This window comes from Macaca thibetana, chromosome 1 (genome assembly GCF_024542745.1).
Source record: "Macaca thibetana thibetana isolate TM-01 chromosome 1, ASM2454274v1, whole genome shotgun sequence".
Classification (NCBI taxonomy): Eukaryota; Metazoa; Chordata; class Mammalia; order Primates; family Cercopithecidae; genus Macaca; species Macaca thibetana.
This window is the reverse complement of record NC_065578.1, coordinates 108,675,939-108,695,496: the sequence shown is the minus strand read 5'-3', so window position 1 is coordinate 108,695,496 and position 19,558 is coordinate 108,675,939. Positions and strand designations below refer to the sequence as shown.

General features: G+C 48.9%; 1 protein-coding gene across 2 annotated transcripts; it reads left to right on the top strand.

Moving 5' to 3' along the window:
* The first annotated feature begins 3,291 nt into the window (after nucleotides 1–3,291).
* On the top strand, nucleotides 3,292–19,558 carry MYBPHL (myosin binding protein H like). Of its 2 annotated transcripts, none has more exons than XM_050746547.1 (10): nucleotides 3,292–3,497; nucleotides 12,280–12,368; nucleotides 12,921–13,116; nucleotides 13,355–13,494; nucleotides 13,602–13,761; nucleotides 14,185–14,321; nucleotides 15,235–15,421; nucleotides 16,301–16,344; nucleotides 17,647–18,087; nucleotides 19,316–19,558. In XM_050746547.1, exons 1-8 carry the CDS (start codon nucleotides 3,353–3,355, stop codon nucleotides 16,309–16,311), a joined length of 1,065 nt encoding a protein of 354 aa, XP_050602504.1. In that variant the 5' UTR covers nucleotides 3,292–3,352; the 3' UTR covers nucleotides 16,312–16,344; nucleotides 17,647–18,087; nucleotides 19,316–19,558. The 2 variants fall into 2 exon arrangements, with proteins under 2 accessions (XP_050602504.1, XP_050602495.1); XM_050746538.1 differs by having other exon boundaries at nucleotides 17,647–18,178.

Genomic DNA, 19,558 nt, shown 5'->3' with positions numbered 1-19,558 from the left:
TCCTGCCCTAGCAGAGCCCAGGCCTTCCCCTCATGAAGCATCATTGAAATAGCAGGAGCATGTTGATTTCTTGGTTAGGTTGCATTACAATAACAAGAGTCAGAAAATTAATTCGAAACAACTTGCAGTATGCATTTCTTCACACCAGTACATTCTTGAGTGTACTTGTTTATAAGGAATAACAAACTAATCTGTACCTTTATATATATGTGTGTGTACATATATACATATATAAACTGTATAGTGTACATGGTAATGATTTATTGCTATGCCCCAGATCCTTAATGTAGTTCTCATCCTCCGCATGCCCTCAGCCACAAGTGGGTGACTGACTGTTCCCTGATGATTTGGCCCACCTCCTGTGTTTGGACCTCTAGGGAGGAGGTTTTGGTTATATTCTCCTTTTCCTTGTGCACAGAAATGCTCAGGGTCCCCATGTGCCTGTTGTTCAACCCTCTCTCTTGTTCCCTTTCTGAGCATGTGGTCCTTCCCCAAGCTGTGGGACAGCTGCCTTCCTACGAAAGTGTAAAGCAGTATTAAGATCATTACTGCATGTGCCCTAAAAACCCAAGTTTTCTATTCCCTTGGGACAGAAAATTGCATGTGAGGTGGGATAATCGAGTTTCAGTGACCCACATCACTTACACATTAAAGCCAGGCCCCATAATAAAATTCCACAAAATGGAAATAAAACTCAAATTTCTTTAGCATTGTGTAAATAAATCTGAATGTGTTTAACTTTGTACTGGTAATTTTCTGTATATTTGGAATATTTGGGTTAAAAATAAAACAGACTGGACTTTGTTACCTAACCTACTGAAATGACTAAGTTACAGTTTGTTAATATGATACATTTTCCAGTTTTCTAGCTTCAGAATCAGACTCTAGCAATCAGAGAACGGGCCAGTTAAAGAGCCAGGACTGTACATTTATAGCATGAAATGTATTCGGTCATCTATGAGGAAAACGACTCACAAAATGTGAGCCGTAAATTACCTCATTTTCTTGCTCTTTGTGCTCATACAGATCTTCCTCCTGTGGGTGTGTGTACGACCAGTGCCTAGAAAGTCTAGGCACCCACCCCACATACCTTCACAGGTTTCAGTTGCTACACTCTTCCTTCTGGACACAGCAACAGATAATTACTCCTTGAATTCTGTGTTATTTTCAGCAGGTTTGACACCTGGCGGCACTGAGAAGTTCAGCTTTGTAACTTCCCATCTGCCCCTCTTACATTTCTCTTGCTGTTCGTACTGGCCCTTTCTTGTCCATTTCATTTAAGGACCTTGCAAAGCGTTTAAGAGAGGTTCCTGCCCACCCGTCTGGAACCATTAGCCATCCTACCCTGCTAGCCTGGGGCAATATTCCATGTAATACTCCAGCATCTTGGTCTGAAGATGACAGGGCAAAGCCCTTGTTTCTGAGGCCACCATCTGATGGGAGAGTTTCTATACCAGGACATTATCTAAGGTCGTTTTATTTGAAGGAATTCTATCTAATATGGTATTCTAAGATTTCCTGTGCCGGAATCACTAGGTTGGTTTTTTTAGGTGCAGATTTCTGGATACCACCCCAGACCTATTGAATTAGACTTTCTGATGGGCAAAGCTTAGGAACCTGCATCTTAAAGTTGATTATTTACACCTTCGTTCCAACAAAGGGCTAAGATTCAGCCTGGGCCAATTTCCTCACCAAAAGATGGGTTACGTGTTGCGTAAAAGGGGCTGTATTTGGGGTCTCCTGGCTAGGGGACTGTCCACACTTAACGGGGCCTTGGCTGGGTCAGGCAAGAAAAATAGTTCAGGAAGACCTTCAAACTAGTTCTGATATGGCAAAAACCCAGTCTTCTGCCAACCAAACCAGCCCCATAGGCCATCCAAGGCCCCAATAAACAGATTGTCCTGGACCTCAGCCCCTATACCAGTTACAAAGAGGGTGAGCTTCTGTCACCCCAAGATAACACAGGCTCCTGGGATCTTACCATTTACCCCAAAATTGAGGGCAAAATGAGTAAGAAGTCAGTCCATTTATTCAACTGCACCCATTTTTTTTTTTTTTCATGAAAAAAATAACAGGGGCAAGTAGGGGCTGCGGGAACCCTGTACTTTCCACTCAACTTTGCTGTGACTTTAAAACTGCTCTAAAATTAAGGCATTTTAAAATGCAGAGGGATGCTGGCCTCTGGAGATAAGAAGGTGGGAGTATGACAGGAAAGCGGCAGTGGCCATGGCATGTACAACACGTATAGAAAGATGGTTTGCTAAGTCTGGAAATCCTACTAATGTGACTAGTACCTGCTGTGAGCTGGCCACTTTCCTATAGATTGTATCATTTTATCCTCAACACAATCATGGCATCATCCCTTGTTTCACAGGCTGGGACCTGAGACTCCAAGTTGGTGATTTGCCCAGAGTCCCAGCTGGTGAGTGAGTGGTACAGCCAGAAGTCACACGCAGGTCCTCTGAGCTCGCCTGCCTCTACCACTGCTGCCTCTCCCTTTATTTGTACTTCATCTCATAGGCAAGGCAGCCATTGACAGCTCTCAAAGGGGGAAGTGCTGGCCTGACCTAAAAATAGCTTACATTTATCAAGCACTTAGTCGGGTACACTCTGCTAAGCACTTTACAGAGATTACCTCTTTAATCCTCACAACGACCCTACGGTTATAATTATCTCCATTTTACAGATGAGGAAACAGACTGAAGAGAGACTGTGATGTGTTGTGAGTCACACAGCTAGTTGGTGACAGAGCCCCAAGTGGTGCCCGGGCAGCCAGTGTGAGTGCAGTCTCCACCTACCACTGCACTGTGCCCGCTGCCCTCTGGGGAGCGGGGGAGAATGGGACAGGCCCTGTAAAGGTCGAGTTGATAAGACTTTACAACTCATTGAATGTGGGAGCAGAGGGAGAAAGAGCAGTTCAGGTATTGCTGTGAGTCAGCTGATCCTGGGCCCCTTCTTTGGGACCTGAATGCCCTGCGGGATGAACTGGAGGTCAGGAGCAGAGATGTCACTCAACCCTCCCGACAGAAATCAGAGGTCCCTTGTGGATGGTCTGTGTTCAAGCTCTCCCTCCCCCCCCGGTGCTGTGGGGGGTGTCATCTCTCTCTCGAGATAACCGGGCCACCTCAGTCCTCCTCCTGGGGCTATTCTTGGCTGCTCTTTGATCCTCCTCTCTCCCCCAACCCCTACTTCAGCCCTTCTGCAGGGCGTAGCTGAGGGGGGAAGGCCAGCCCAGTTACGTAACCCTGTGGCTGGGACCCGGGAGGCCAGCCTGGGAGCAGGTGCTCAGCCCCTCCCTCATCACCAGCAGTGAAAATCTAGAGCTGGAGCCCAGCCTCTGGGAAGGCCCAGCATGGAGGCAGCCACAGCTCCGGAGGTGGCCGTAGGATCCAAGCTGAAGGTGAAAGAAGTCAGCCCAGCAGATGCTGAACCACCCCAGGCTTCACCTGGACAGGGGGCTGGCAGCCCCACTCCCCAGCTCCTGCCCCCTATAGAAGGTGACCCATGGCGGGTGGGGAGGCTGGCGAGGCTGGGTGGTGGGAGTTGGGGAGGACATTGCCACTTTCCTGGCGGCACCTCAGGTTTTTTGCTGAGCTAAAGACTTTATAGGATTGGTGCTTAGGCTGGAGATCATTCGTGGGAGCCCCCAGCCCCTGTCCTTGATGGAGTCTGACTTGCTGCTCAAATGTCTCTGCTAAGTTTTTGTGTTTTAGCTGAGAAGTCAGTGATGATGTTGGTGGCACTTTACAGTGACTAAAAATGATCTGTTTATATTTTTACCTTTTAAAAAATTGTCATAAGGACGGGAGGACCTGATATACTAATGGCCAGTCAGGAAGGGACTGAGGGGTGAGAGAGAGTGGCTGTCTGCAGAAGGAACAGGGAAATCAAAAGCTATGGCAATGGGGAGGCTAAGAGTGGGGCAGCACAGTGACACTCGGCCTTCTGCTGGGCAGTGCCACGGGGTCAGGACCTCCTCCAACCTCCAGATGCTCCCATGGGAGATCCTGACCCCTCGGAGTCTGAGCTCCACAGAGGTGGAGCTCGTCTGGGAGAAGCATTCGATTTCCCCTTCACGATGGTCTCTGTGCGCCTCTCAGCAAAGAGGCGTTCCCAAGTGAGGAGGTGGTTGGCACGAATTCCAACCCCCAGCTTCCTGCCACCCATCCCCGAATGCCCTGACTGAGGCCTCTGTAGCTAACCACTTCGTGGCGCTCACCTGGAATTCTTGAGTGAAGAGGATGAAAAGACCACAAACAAGAAACACGTGGACTCCCAGGGCAGGAAGAGGCAGGGGAAAAGATGTACTAGACTTGGAGGCAAAGCTGTAGGCTCAATTCCTAGTGCTGCCTCTAATAGCCCTGTGACCTTGGACAAGTCACTGAATGGCTTAGTTTCCATTTTCGCTCTGTAAAATGGTGATTCGTAACATCTACCTATCAGGGTAGTTGAAAGGATTGCTGAGATGATCCAGAGTGCCTTGGAAGAGGTCAAACTAGATGTAAATAAATGATCAAATATTTCCAAGTGAGAGGTGAAGGCTGTGTTCTGCCTCCATAGGGTTGTGCAGCAGATACTCTCTGCTTCTTATCCTCATGGGAGAGGCCAGGTTTCCAGAAACTGTTTGAATGTCAAGGGTAGAGAGCTGGCCAAGTTTGTCCCATTGAAGATGGGAGCAGAAGTTTGTGTTAATATATTAAGCTGGGGTGATTGAGGCAGAAAACCAGTTTCTTCCCTTAAAAGGCCCAGAGAATAAGTGACAGGCAGCAGGAGAATGAGAGCTGAGACTGCTGAAGACTTGGCTGTCTCTACTGGTCTCCCCAAAACCCCAAGGGAGGGCGCTCATCTCCCCCATGCTTCTCCCCTCTGGCTGCAGCCAGCTCCTGACAGCCCCCAGTCACGGGCCCGCAAATGCAGCCCAAACCCTCTTGTTTGCGGCAGCTCTGTACACTGCAGGCCTCAGGGCCACTAGCACCCAGTGGCTCAACCCAGTGGTACCCTAGAAGTCACTGGCAATAAGAATACCTTTGAATACTTTCCAAAATATATGTGCATCTGTTAACTACTTGGAACAAAGAAGTTCCAAGAGTTCAAATCTTGGCTCTGTTCTGTGGCCCGAGGCAAGTCAATCCACTCCCATTTTCTCATCTGTAAATTGAGGAGTTGAACTAAATCAGGGTCTTAACCTTTTGGTGGATATGGACCCCTAGGAAAATCTAATGACAGCTGTGGACTCTTGCCCCAGGAAAAATACACAAAAAAACACACAAACCCCCACTAAAGATCCTTCAGGGTGCCATGGGCCTGGACTAGATGACCCCTAAGCCACCTGAGAGCTCCAAAGCCTTTCTTCCTCCTAACTCCTCTTCCTTACAGAGAGCTCTGGGACTGAGTATCACAGTAAGCATGTGAAAACTTGGGAACTAGAGCAAGCATCAGAAATAGAAATTAATTTGCAAGATCAAAACCAACTGCAAATGGCCAACAATGAGCTTTTAGTTTGGCAAGCCTGCTACGTGGCTAAATAAGCAGGAGTAGGTGGCCGGCATTGGTAAACAGTTCTATGTCTGTCCTCAGCACTACACTGAGCACTGTGTCCTGGAGACAAAGCTTGGCAGGGGCGAGAGGAGAGCTTCCAAAACAGGGAGAGGCTGGGTAACAAGCTGCATCCCTCCCATAGAGAAGGTGAGACGCTGAGGTGGAGGAGGGAGAGCCCATCTGCTGACTTCAGCAACATCGCTCCAACTGACTGTGTGTGCTCTTTCAGTCTGAACTGTTCTGTGTCTTCCAGACATGGGAAACTGAATCTCATGCCTAGGAGTGACCTTTCTTCCCGCCCTTCCTTCCATCATTCCTTTCCTCCTCCTTCCTTCCACAAATATTTAGGTTGTGCCTATGATGTGCCAGGTGCTCATCATAGGTGCCAGAAAATAGAAATCTAACTTCTTCAAAGCCTGGGACCAGAAGCGATTCTCACCATTGCCACTTAGGTCTCATTGGCAAGAACTAGTCTCATGGCCATCCAGCAAAAGGTGGCCGGGTAGGTGCCAGAATTACAGAAATGAACAAAATAGGTAAAATAACTGCCCTTATGGAAGTTATATTCTCACAGAGGGAGCTAGATAATAAATAAACAAGTAAAATATCTAATATGTCAGGTGGTGAGAAATGCTATGCCAAAACTAATGCAGGGACGGGGATAACACGTGCTGCGGGTAGGAAGCATGCAGGCTTCCTGCTTCAAATGGAATATTCAGTGAGGGCCTCACTAATAAGGTGACATTTGAGCAGCAACTTAAAGGATGTGAGAAAGCAATGCATGCAGATATTTGGGGGAATATTTTCCACGCAGAGAGAACAACTGCAAAGGCCCTGAGGCAGGAGTGTGCTTTATGGGTTGGGGCAATTGTGGCTGTAGCACAGAGAGGGAGACAGTGGCAGTATTTCAGTCTGAGAGGTAGCAGGGTCGCTGTGAAGACTTTGGTTTGTCTACGAGACAGAGAGACAGCCAGTGCAGGGACTGGGAGTAAGGACTGACAGGACCAACTGTAGATTTTAAGGATTTTTCCAGCTGGCCATGTTAAGAATAGACTGTAGGTGGGCCTTGGACACTAGCAAGATCAACAACTGGGAATGAGAATGAGGGAGAAGGTAGGGAGGTTTTAGAAGGGGAAGGTGTGCAATAGTCATCCAGGAGAATGGGAGACCGAGTGAACTTGGGAAGTCTAGTAGAATTGCCAGGGTCCACTTGGAGGTGGTGGTCACTATTAATGGCCCTCAAGTTAAACTCCACATAATTTTGTATTTTCCCCTAGTCCTGTTACTCTGTGCAGATACAGGCACTGAGTGGGTGGGAAGTTTATTTAACCAGGGTTAGGTATTGCCAGGAGAGTGCAATGAAGTCAAAGAGGACTCAGGGATTTGAGTGAGTGCAAGAGAGAGAGTATAATAATGACCATGTAATCTAAGTTGGGCAGTGAAGAAAGTGCTGACATGAAAGGGGTGGTAGGTAGTGAGAGGGTGGTAGGACAATGGATCACAGATCTCAGTGGTGCCAAAGAATTGCTGGTGTTGGAGCATTAGAGGAAGTGAGCTAAAGGGATAAAGATTATATTAGTTAGGTATACTAGTGAATGAAACAAATTGGTCTCAGGAATGACAGACATCTCTTTCTCACTAGCATAAGAACTGAAAACAACTGTATTCTGCAGATAGTTCTCCTCCATGTGGTAATTCAGGGACCCAGGCCTCTTTCATCTTGGGGCTCTGCCATTCCTTAGGGCCCCGTGATCATTTGCGTACAGCTAGCAGAAGGAGAAAATAGAAATCTAACTTCTTCAAAGCCTGGGACCAGAAGTGATTCTCACCATTGCCACTTAGGTCTCATTGGCAAGAACTAGTCTCATGGCCGTCCAGCAAAAGGTGGCCAGGTAGCCACTTCTCAGAGATAGCTACACTACAGAAGGGGTAACATACATTTTGTTAGACAGCCATCTCTGGTGATGAGACAGTGGGATGCTTGTAATTCTGATCATAGAAGGATTGTAGCTGTTGGTCTAGAAATAGCCACAGGGACCAGTGGCTGAATTAGGAGAGGACAAAGTTATTGGAGGAGTGGTGGGCTGGATGTGAGAGACCCTACAGGGACTGGAAACATGGGTGTTGGGACCAGCAGGAATTATGCCTGGAGCAGTGTTGGAGAGACAGTGAGCCAGGGCTAAAACCATCAAGCACTAGGGGGACGACTGTAACACAGGGACGGGGTGGGGTGGAGTCTTTTCCTCAAAGAAGTGTTGCCTGTTCCTATGTCCTTTTATTTTTTCTGACCTTAGTTTCATGGTCTTCAAGAAAGTGACACTCTTGCCCCACTCCTTTCCCATTGCACTCCTCGAGACAGGTTTCTGAGTAGACCAAGGCCACATCCTAGGCATCTGGTAATGTTTCTCTAAGAAATCCTGGTACTTCTTGGATTTCTGGAAACCTCTGGATAGTTTCAAAGCCGTAGCTAGCCTCCTGCATTCCCCCTCTTTTGGTGACCCTTCACCCACATAGGCACGTGTGTATGCAGGCTCTCTCACACACACACTCTCATACACACACGTACACACACACACCATTCACACACACACACGTAAACACACCCATACATTCGTGCACGTACACAAACACACACATTCACGCACATGCATTCACACACACATACATACACCCTCATACAAACACACACACACACACACCCCCTCTCCACTTCTCCAGTGCTTCCATCTTGATTCTTGTCTCTCTAGGTCATAGTTAGTAACATTGGTCTGAACTATACAGCCCCTAGGGAGCCGCTGGAGAAAGACTGATCCCATAAAAGGGAATTATGAGAGGATAGGAACAATTATAGAATAGTAAACCAGGCATAAACTTTAGCAGGATAAAAGTAGGGTAGGCATTAGGAGGAATTTTCTAATCAGAACTCAAGATCTTTGGACTTGAAGTAGTTTTCTCTTTTCTTTTCTTTTTTTTTTCTTTTTGAGATGAAGTTTTGCTCTTGTTGCCCAGGCTGGAGCGCAATGGTGTGACCTCGGCTCACTGCAACCTCTGCCTCCCGGGTTCAAGTGATTCTCCTGCCTCAGTCTCCCAAGTAGCTGGGATTACAGGCACCTGCCACCACGCCCAGCTAATTTTTGTATATTTAGTACAGACGGGGTTTCACCATGTTGACCAGGCTAGTCTTGAACTTCTGACCTCAGGTGATCCACCTTCCTCAGCCTCCCAAAGTGCTGGGATTACAGGTGTGAGCCACTGTGCCCGGACTAAAGTAGTCTTCTCTAAGAATCTTTGAGAAAGAATTAGACAGCATTCTGTCTGAGAGAAATGTCGGACTGAGAGCAGCCCAGCTCAGAACCAAAGGCCCTTAAAGGACTTTTCAAGATGCCTTTTCTCTAAGACCCTATGAAGGGAGAAAACCAAACTGTGACTCTCACAGACCTGCTCTTAGAAAACCTAGGCTCTTAAAGGCTCTAGGCTTTGGTTCACATCCCTCCTGGCATCTGAGGAGGAGAAAGACCTTGGGCATCAGGGAAAGCCATGCCTCCCCAAGGTCAGTACAATTTACACCTCGCTTGACTGCAGATGTGTGAAAAGAGATGCCTCAAATGAGCCCGGCATTCACATTCTTAGCAAAGAGTCAGATTGCACCCAGGTTGGGTTGGGAGGCGATTGGAGCGCATGCTGCTGACCTGTTGACCGGGCGTCTGAAGCTGTCACACTGTCTCCTGCCACCTCTGCACATAGTCAGCTGTGTGAGCCTCACGCCCCTCCTCTGCCCTCCCACAGGGAGCCAGGAGCCTGCTGTGAGCAGAGGCCTCACCTGCTCATCCTCAGAGTCCATTGTCAGGAAACCCACTGATAAGCAGAGAACCGGCAACGGAGCCGTCCAGGACGGGAGAGACCACCGTCCTCGCGGGCAGCCTCCTTCCTTGCTCTCTCTGCCCAGCTGGGATCCTCTCTAGATCTCAAGGGCCAGTCTGCTCCTCTTCCCCTAACTCTCCCACCTTAGCTTATGTTCCACATAAACCCGTTTCTTTCATTTTTCTCTTTGGTTCAGATGTAAGAACGCTAACATTTTCCAAGGTGTTTTTCTAAGAAACATTAGGTGGAAACACATACATCAGCTCACAGCCACCCATGACAGCCCATTCCCTACCTGAGGTCTCGGCAGGGCGGGCCGCAGCGGGCACTTCTGCCAGGCGTGAAGACCTGGGTTCCTCTCCCCACCTCAACCCTTTGCAGTTCTTGGGTGTGTCTAGCTCCTGCTTTCCCTCTGGGCCTCCTCCCTCCAGGGGCAGGCCACTCTCTGAGCCCTGACTGGTGCTCAGTGCCGGGGGGACACTGGCGGGCAGGACACAGTTAGTGCTCTGAGAATGGGTCCTGCAGACACACAATCTTAGATGGGGAGGCAGGAGTCTCAGTTGCCAGGCACATCGTCACCGCTAGCCGGGAGGTCTCCAGAATACCGGCTTTTTTCTCGGAGCCCTCTTCCTCCCAGCTTCCTTGTTCTGGTGCTTACAGCCCCTTCCCAACGCCGACATTCTATTTTTTTTTTTTTTTTTTTTTTTTTTTTTTTTTTTTTTTTTTGAGACGTAAGAAGGGTCTCACGCTTTTCCCCCAACAGTGGGAAAGTGCCCAGTGGCAAGATGATTTGACCCTCACTTTGCAAGCTCCGCCCTCCCGGGTTCTTTTTTTTTTTCCTTTTTTTTTTTTTTTGAGTAGCTGGGACTACAGGCCCCCGCCACTCTGTCGCCCAGGCTAATTTTTTGATTTGCAGTAGGCCGGGGTTTCACTGCAAGCTCCGATCTCCTGATCCTGCCATTCTCCCGCCTCAGCCTCCCAAAGTAGCTGGGATTACAGGCGCCCACCACCGCGCCCGGCTAGTTTTTTTTGTAGTTTTATAGGGAGGGGTTTCACTGTGGACGCCAGGAGCCACCTTCGATCTCCAGCAAATGTAAGAAGGGTGATTTCCCCCGTCAGTGGGCCTCCCAAAAGATGGGATTTTTGACCCTCGCTTTCCAAGTACTAGCCCTCTTTTTCAAAACACCCTTAAGTCATATCCACCCGTTTTCAACTCCTTGGTTGCTTGCCAAGATGGCCACAGGAGAGGAGCCCATCACACAAACGCTTCTTCTGTTCTTCATGCCCCGCCCCTCCCAAGCCACCAGAGCCCAGCCGAGGGCAGCCACAGCAGGGTCGCTCAGCCGCCTGGGACTGCTGCATCTGTGCTGAGGCCGTCAAGCCCTGCGCAGGGCAGGGAGAACGGGCACGCAGACCCATCAAGTCCCCTCATCATGTATTCCTGAGGTGCAGTCTAAGACAGGCACAGCCCGGGTGAAAACATAAGCCACACAGCACAAAAGGAAACTGCAGAAATCAAACGGACTGTGTGCACTGTACATTGCTATTGATCTTCATTTGCAAAGGTCTTGCGACCTTGAGATTATCATGGGGAGACTCCGGGAGTCAAGTTCTCTGGACAGTGCTCGCCGATTGAGCTGGAGGAAGGACACAGTAGAAGCTCTGTTTCAGTTGCGTCACTTACATGTTTGTGTTATGTAATGTACATATTTCAACAGTTCATCTATAAGTAAACAGACATATGTCATAGTGAATGCTCAGGGAAGTATTTTCACAGAAGTGTGCATTAGCAAAGAGTCTGGAATCCACTATCAAGCAGTCATGCTCTTTGCCACAGGAATGTACCAGGGGTGAAGTTCTTCCAACTGCCAAGAATGAACTGCGGCAGGAATCCTGGGTTGTTGGGAACTGAAGCACTATCACATTCTACTGAAGATAACATCAGCCAGGCGAACGCCTGTGCCTGAGAAAGGAAGAGACAGCAGCCAGGAAAAGGCCAGAAAATGGTGTCCGTCTCAGCCAGGCCCCCGAGGGAGCCCAGGTAGAATATTTGTGCTTTGGCAGCCGAGACAGTGTGAGGCATCCCAGGAGGAGAGAAATGACACCTGGTCATTCTCCAAACCTACACTCAGCACTTTTCCAGGCCTCTCCTGTCTTCATCCTGGAAGCTCAAACACACCATCTAATCTCCACTTCTCACTGGGGCAGGCCGGGGAGATCAAGGGGAAATGAGCGGTGGACCGCATCTGTCCCAGAATCTGTACAAAATGATCCTCAGCAAACTGGAAGAAGCCCGGGAGCAGAGTGGCCATGCAGAGGAAGGGACCCAGACATGCGCTCCCTCTGCAGTGACATCAGTGCTGTCTCCGTGGGCGGCTGGGGAGGCCAGGGTGTTGACTCTGCCTGCAGAATGGAGAGCATTCTCCTCAGACTCAGACTTAACTGGGAGGTCAGGGTTGACATGGAAAGTGGCCTTGATAAAAGGAATGGTATTAAGGACAAATGTAGAAAAGGGTGGAAAGACAAACCACACAGACTAGGCTGGTCTGTACATAAACAGAAAAATAAAAATGCCTCCATCAGGATGGAATGCCTCGAGATGATGGAAAGTCAGCATTTGAGAGTTACAAATTAAGAGAACTGTCAGACTCGCGCTCCAGTGTTCTTTCTGCTGAGACTTTAACATTCCCAGGGTGTTCCTTAAGCCAACCCCTCATCCCCAAATCCCAGCAGGATGATAGGAGCACTCTTCCCCTTCCCTCTAAGAAAGGCTTAATTTGGTGACTGATTCCTGGGCCACCCACCCACAGCAGGCAGCTGGAGGCAGGATTTACTTTCTCTGAGTATCCATCTCCTATTTTCTCTCTTTCCATCACTCAGAGCACCCCAAGATCTGGCTACCTCGGGCCCTGAGGCAGACCTACATCCGGAAGGTTGGGGACACAGTGAACCTACTAATCCCATTCCAGGTGATCACGCGAGAACCATACTGGGTCCATGTCTGGGGCCAGCCCAGGCTTCCGATTTGGAAACAGATGCCAAGAGTCCTGCTAGCAGAGGGGCAATCTTCCCGGCCTTGGATAGAAGGGGTCACATCACCAGAAGTCTGAGGCCAAAAGACCTCTGCACTCCTGAGGGTGGGTTTGGATAGGACTGGATGTGCACCCATGAGATGGTATGAGGCTAATCCATACCATTCAGTCTGCAGAGGCTGCGGAGCTTGCAGTTAGAAGGGTTCTTGGCAGTTTGAGTGGCTATTCAGTTGGGTCACAGCTGCCCCGGGTGTTCATGACCTAAGCTCTCAGAGGTTGGGAGACTCAAAGCCATCCCCCTTTCCCAAGATCCTTAGGTTGTTGCTGAAAGGAGGAGGCCCCCGGGAGGGTCGACCAACTTCTAACTCAAGGCATATGCAGCTCCAAGTCAAGCCTCCCTGTGGACCTGGGGTGGACGGGACCCCTACAGCAGCAGGGAGAGTCAGGAAGCCTCTCAGGGCTGCTCAAAGCATTACCCTCATTCCTCAGGGCAAGCCCAAACCTCAAGCCATCTGGACACACGATGGCTGTGCCTTGGACACCAGCCGTGTGAGTGTGCGGAATGGGGAGCGAGACTCCATCCTCTTCATCCGAGAAGCCCAACGTGCTGACTCAGGTCGCTACCAACTCCGTGTGCAGCTGGGCGGGCTGGAGGCCACCGCCACCATTGACATCCTGGTGATTGGTACGGCGGGGGAGATGGGGAGTGGGAGATGGGGGTTCCTCAGGAACTCCCTCTCCAGGCTGAAGAGGAGCCAGCGCAGAGAGCTGAGGAAGCTGGGGCAAGGCCCCCACGTCATGTCTGGGACACAGGGTGGGCACAGGAAGGGTAGCTGAGCAGGAAAAGGGGCTGGGGCACTCCTGAAGTGACTTCAATGCATGTGGGCTGTGCCGCGCCCACTGCCATGGCTTTGCCCTTTCAGAGAGGCCAGGCCCTCCTCAGAGTATTAAGCTAGTGGACGTCTGGGGCTTCAACGCGACCCTGGAATGGACACCTCCCCAAGATACGGGGAATACAGCACTCCTGGGATACACGGTGCAGAAGGCTGACACAAAATCTGGGGTGAGGCCAGCTGGGGAGGAAGGAGGGTGGAAGAGGGCACGCTGGGACAGGCCTCTGGTAGTTCCACATGGAGTGGCTGATTTCTGGCATCATGTTCGGCCCCGCAGCTGTGGTTCACAGTGCTGGAGCACTATCACCGCACCAGCTGCATCGTCTCCGATCTCATCATCGGCAACTCCTATGCCTTCCGTGTCTTTGCTGAAAACCAATGCGGACTCAGTGAAACAGCCCCCATCACCACGGATCTCGCCCACATCCAGAAAGCAGGTAAGGGAGGCACGGGGACCATGAGCTGGGAAGACTTAAGGATAGGCCGGGTGCAGTGGCTCACGCCTGTAATTCCAGCACTTTGGGAGGCCAAGGTAGGCAGATCACTTGAGGTCAGGAGTTCGAGACCATCCTGGCCAACATGGTGAAACCTCGTCTCTACTAAAAATACAAAAATTAGCAAGGCATGGTGGCGCACTCCTGTAATCCCAGCTACTCAGGAGGCTGAGGCAGGAGAATTGCTTGAATTCGGGAGGTGGAGGTTACAGTGAGCTGAGATAGAGCTGCTGCACTCCAGCCTGGGCAACAGAATGAAACTCCATCTAAAAAAAAAACAAAGAAAGAAAGAAAAGGCTAAGGATAACGAGTCGATGAGGGCTGGGGTCTCAGAAGCTACATCCCAGCCCCTCTTGGTGCCCTCAGCTACTGTTTACAAGATCAAGGGGTTTGCCCAACGAGATTTCTCTGAAGCCCCAAAGTTTACCCAGCCTCTGGCCGACTGCACTACAGTCACCGGCTATAACACCCAGCTCTTCTGCTGTGTCCGTGCCTCTCCCCGGGTGAGTGGGGGCTCTTGGGGGTGCTGTGCTGAGCTGCTTTCTGTTCCTGCCTCTCCTAACGTAAGCTGAGTTGCAGAGCATTGTAACATAACATCTGTTACCATCACCGCCATTTGCCTCTTCAACAGCGCGGTATTTAGGAACAGTCGGGGTGCTTGGAGTCCAAGACAGACTAATGAGAATGACATTTCCTTTTGAATGTTTGTTTCTCATATATGAAAATGTTGCTTACTGACCTGCTGGCAATTAGGCATGTGCTTCAAGTTGTGTCTCTGGTAGGAGTGACGGAGTCCTGGTGGTTTCTCCTTCCCATCCGTACCTCATCCCATCAGGGCCGTGCACATGCAAGCTGCCTAGAGTTCAGCCTTTGGCCATGATCCTGAACAAGGCTCTCTATTTACAATCTAGTCATCGTGCTCCACACACAGCATAAAACACCATTAATAACCTGTACCAAGAACCTTTTGGGTTTCGAGTCTGGGCCAGACTACATGGAGATAACATCTCAGAAGGGGGATATCAAGAGCCCACTCTAGAAGCTACTCTCTAACCAGAGGGAACAGAGGCAACTCAAAAGTCAGCAGTGGGAACAGAATATGAATGGTTCACAACAGGTGAGCCTGATGCTCAGTGCTTCTGATCCTGAGAGCACGGTATAGAAGTTAGCAGTTTTCTTCCAGTCAGAAATATTGGCGAAGAAAGTGAAGCTTCAGGCGCTATTTTCAACCAAGAGAAGGAGCTTGGGCGACTACTGAAGGTACTGGAAGGGGAACCCCTTCCCACAATAAGGAACAGGGAGCCTTCCAGAAAGCCATTATCTCTATGTAGACAGAGTCCCAGAAACTGAGCACAGAAAGACTATTGGTTCTTACCCCTGCCCCTCCTTGCTGCCTCCCTCATCTTTGTCTTTCAGCCCAAGATCATCTGGCTGAAGAACAAGATGGATATCCAAGGCAACCCTAAGTACAGAGCCCTGACTCACCTGGGAATCTGCTCCCTAGAGATCCGCAAGCCTGGTCCCTTTGATGGAGGCATCTATACCTGCAAGGCGGTGAACCCCCTAGGGGAGGCATCTGTGGACTGTCGGGTGGATGTGAAAGGTAAGGGCAAGAGGAGAACCAGTGCCTTAGGTTGCCAGCCACCTCCTCTCTCCACCGGTGGAAGAGTCAGGGGCCAGAGACGCAAGCCTAGGTGGAGAAGGGGCTCCTCGGTTGGACCCTCTCATCACTGTCATCATCAGGATGTCTTGGAGGAGACATTTTAATTATCTACAATCTCATTTCTCCCCATCGCAATTCAATAATACAGGAAGAATTGTATTTCCATTTTGCAAAAGAGAAGACGAAAGTACGGGGGGGGTAGTTGTACGAAAGTACAACTGGTTTGCCCATGATTTCCAGTGTCAGTTGATTGACCACCTGGCACTGGTGGAAAGAGCCCAGGTCTCCGGTCCTCACTCAGCTCATTTTTCTTTATGCTGTGCAATCTTCTGACTCAGCCTAGGAAAGCTGCAGCTGTTTGTCGGGCTTTATTTCACTTTCCCCTCTTGTTTGTTTACAGGTAATATTGCATATCCTCTCTACTTCCTTAAAGTATTTAATCACTTATCTATACCTGTCACCTTGTTCAGATCTCTATCATTGTGTTTAACATACTGTTTTATAATTTTCTATTTATAGATGTTTTCCTATTAAATTATAAGCATTTTGAGGGCAGGGACAGTGTCTTATTTGCGTTTGTCCCCACAGTGTCTAGCCCAGTTTCTGACACACAGTAGGCACTCTGTTTGTTGCATGAATCGAGAATGAATGAGCCCTTACATGTCCTGTTCTTCTCTATGTATAGACTACCTAATTAGCACCATTGACTCCCCAAAAACCTGAAATAGAATATTTCTATTTCTAATGCTAATGCTCTGAAAGAAGGTTTCTCAGAGATTTCTGAGATGTTAACACTGATAAATGTCCGAATTATTGCAGTTCCTAATTGAGGACACCTAAGAAGACGTGGTACTCTGACAAAGGTAAGTAAAGAGAGGCAAGATGTGTCAGTGGATTAGTTCCTGTTTATGGCTAGTGTTGTTGAGTCAGGGACAGAGGTGCATTCCTGAGCCTTCCAGTCATGTATCCACTAGTGACCACTTTTGTTGTAAGCATTTTTTTTTTTTTTTTTTTTTTTTTTTTTTTGAGATGAGGTCTTGCTCTGTTGCCCAGGCTGGAGTGCAGTGGGGCCATCTCGGTTCACTGCAACCTCTGCCTCCTGGGTTCAAACGATTCTTGTGCTTCAGTCTCCTGAGTAGCTGGGACTACAGGTGCCTGCCACCACACCCAGCTATTTTTTTTTTTTTTAGTAGAGACGGGATTTCACCATGTTAGCCAGGATGGTCTCAATCTCCTGACCATGATCTGCCCGCCTTGGCCTCCCAAAGTGCTGAGATTACAGACATGAGCCACCGCGCTCGGCCTGTTTTTAAAAGCGAATACTGTCATCCCTGTGGAGAGAATGAATACTAGATGCAGTCTGCTTTTGTCATATCCTCTCTCCATCTGAACTTCTCAAGTTGATGGTAGAAATTAAACCTAATGGTCCTCTGAAGAAGAGTGACGGCATCCACCTAATCATAAGGAGGTTCTAGGGGAGGGAGCTGGGCAGGTATTGTAGGAAAAGATGTCAAGGGAACAATTCGGAGTGCAGGAACCCACAAGAGTCACAGCACCTTATGCCTGTGGGGTACATAAGGACAGGGGAGGCTGCTCCTGCTGACTGAGTAAACACCTCAGGATCATAAGCATGGTAAAAAACGGATTAATATGTTTGTTTTTTTTTACTTTGAAGCTTATAGATTCCTTCCCTTCCAAGAGAAGAAAATCCTCCTTCTCATTTATGTCAATTATAATTTAACCTTTAGGTGTGTGGTCCCAAGCAGCACATTATTGGCAAAAGGCAACTCAGCTCATCATTTAGAACTTGACAGCTCCTTTAGATTTTCTGTCATTCACAGTAGGCATGCTATGTAGAAATTGATGCATAAGGTGAAAAAGAAGCTTGAGACAGAACTAAAGAGAACAAGTTCCCAGTGTCCTCTCTGACTTGTAGCTGCTGGCTGATGGAAATTGGAAATGAATTTGATCCCATAAGACATTTATTTAAGGCTCTCACTGGTATGTAGCAAATGAAAGCCCAAAGGGATGCATTACAAGTACAGGCTTCTCAGGAAAGCGCTCTCCGACAGTCGGCTTGCAGAGACAGTTCTCCCTCTCTCCCCTCCCTCTCTGTGTTAATGATACTTGCATTCGTGTTAGTTACCCCTTTCCCTCTCTCACAGCCAGTGCCCGGCAATGAAGTGAATTCATGGCACAGGAGCCAGGGTCCGTGAGAATGGTGCCCTCAGCAGCCTGGTGTCCTCTGGCCATTTGCTGTCACGGCTACAAAGTGCTATCTCTTTTCAGTGCCTCCAGGAAGCCCACCAGTGGTGAGATTGTGTCAAGGAGCTTCGGCACCATGTCTGGTTTGGATTCATCTAAATAAATGTGTGGCTCCCCAGTGCCTAAATGTTCCTGTATTTGAGACTTTCTATGAAACACAAGGAAAGTTACCATCCTTTAGCCATGCTATAAGGAATCACAGGGCCTTAAGACTCCCCTTTCTCTTCCCATATCCACATTCTCTTCCACAGAGGTTTCTAATGCTGTTCTTTTCCTAGACATCTACGACACAACTGAATTCAACTCTCTACAGTACTAAGTGCTGGAAAGAGATGCCGAAGGTGACTTGCTCTCTGCCTCTATGGGCTTTCCAATTTAAGTTGGGATAACAGGACACACATCTACCAAAAAGAGGCAAACAGCAGAACACAAGTATGAACATAACTAATTATAGACAGAGCCCCAAGACCTGAGGGCTGGAATGATACTCAAGAAATTGGAGGGTTGGGCACTGTGGCTCATACCTGTAATCCTAGAACTGTGGGAGGCTGAGGCAGATGGATCACTTGAGGTCAGGAGTTCGAGACCAGCCCAGCCAATATGGTGAAACCCCATCTCTATAAAAATACAAAAATTAGGCCGGGCGCGGTGGCTCACACCTGTAATCCCAGCACTTTGGGAGGCCGAGGCGGGTGGGTCACGAGGTCAGGAGATCGAGACCATCCTGGCTAACACGGTGAAACCCCCTCTCTACTAAAAATACAAAAAAAACTAGCCGGGTGTGGTGGCGGGTGCCTGTAGTCCCAGCTACTCAGGAGGCTGAGCCAGGAGAATGGCGTGAACCCGGGAGGCAGGGCTTGCAGTGAGCCGAGATCACGCCACTGCACTCCAGCCTAGGCGACAGAGCGAGACTCTGTCTCAAAAAAAAAAAAAAAAAAATACAAAAATACAAAAATTAGGCTGGGCATTGTGGCTCACGCCCATAATCCCAGCACTTTGTGAGGCCGAGGCAGGCGGATCACTTAAGGTTAAGAGTTCAAAACCAGCCTGGCCAACATGGTGAAAACCTGTCTCTACTAAAAATACAAAAAAATTGGACAGGTGTGGTGGTGGGCGCCTCTCATCCTAGCTACTCAGGAGGCTGAGGGAGGAGAATCGCTTGAACCCAGGAGCTGGAGCTTGCAGTGAGCCGAGATCATGCCACTGCACTCCAGCCTGGGCAACAGAGCAAGACTCAGCCTCAAAAAAAAAAAAAAAAAAAAAGAAATTGGAGCAGAGTCTCATTAAACCCAGGAAAGAATAAAGGTGAGGTTCCCTTGATTATCTTTGTTTTCATTCTGATGACAAATAAGATATGGAAGGTGTTCTGTGATAGAATCTACAGAAGATGATAACAGTTCCTCCTGTCTTTGTATGAGCATGCTGCTCCTCTCATCAGGAGTTGGAGTCTGTTTCCCCTTCCGTTGAATCATGTGACTTGCTCTGACCGAAAGAATGTAGCAGAAGTGAAGAGGTGCCAGTCCAGGCCTGGGCCTTAAGAGGTACCATAGTTTCTACTTTTCCTCTTAGAAGTCAGCTCCCATGTAAAGGATCTCAGGCTACATTACTGAATGATGAGAGGCCACGTGGAGGACAACCAAGCATCCCCACTGACAGCCAGCACCCTGGCCCCAGACACATGTGGCCACCTTGGACCCCAGAGCCCCAGTCGAGCACCTTGTAGAGACAAATCACCCCTGGAGAGCCCTGCCCACATTGTAAACTCATGAGCAAATAAATAGTGGCTGTTGTTTCAAGCCACTAAATTTTGAA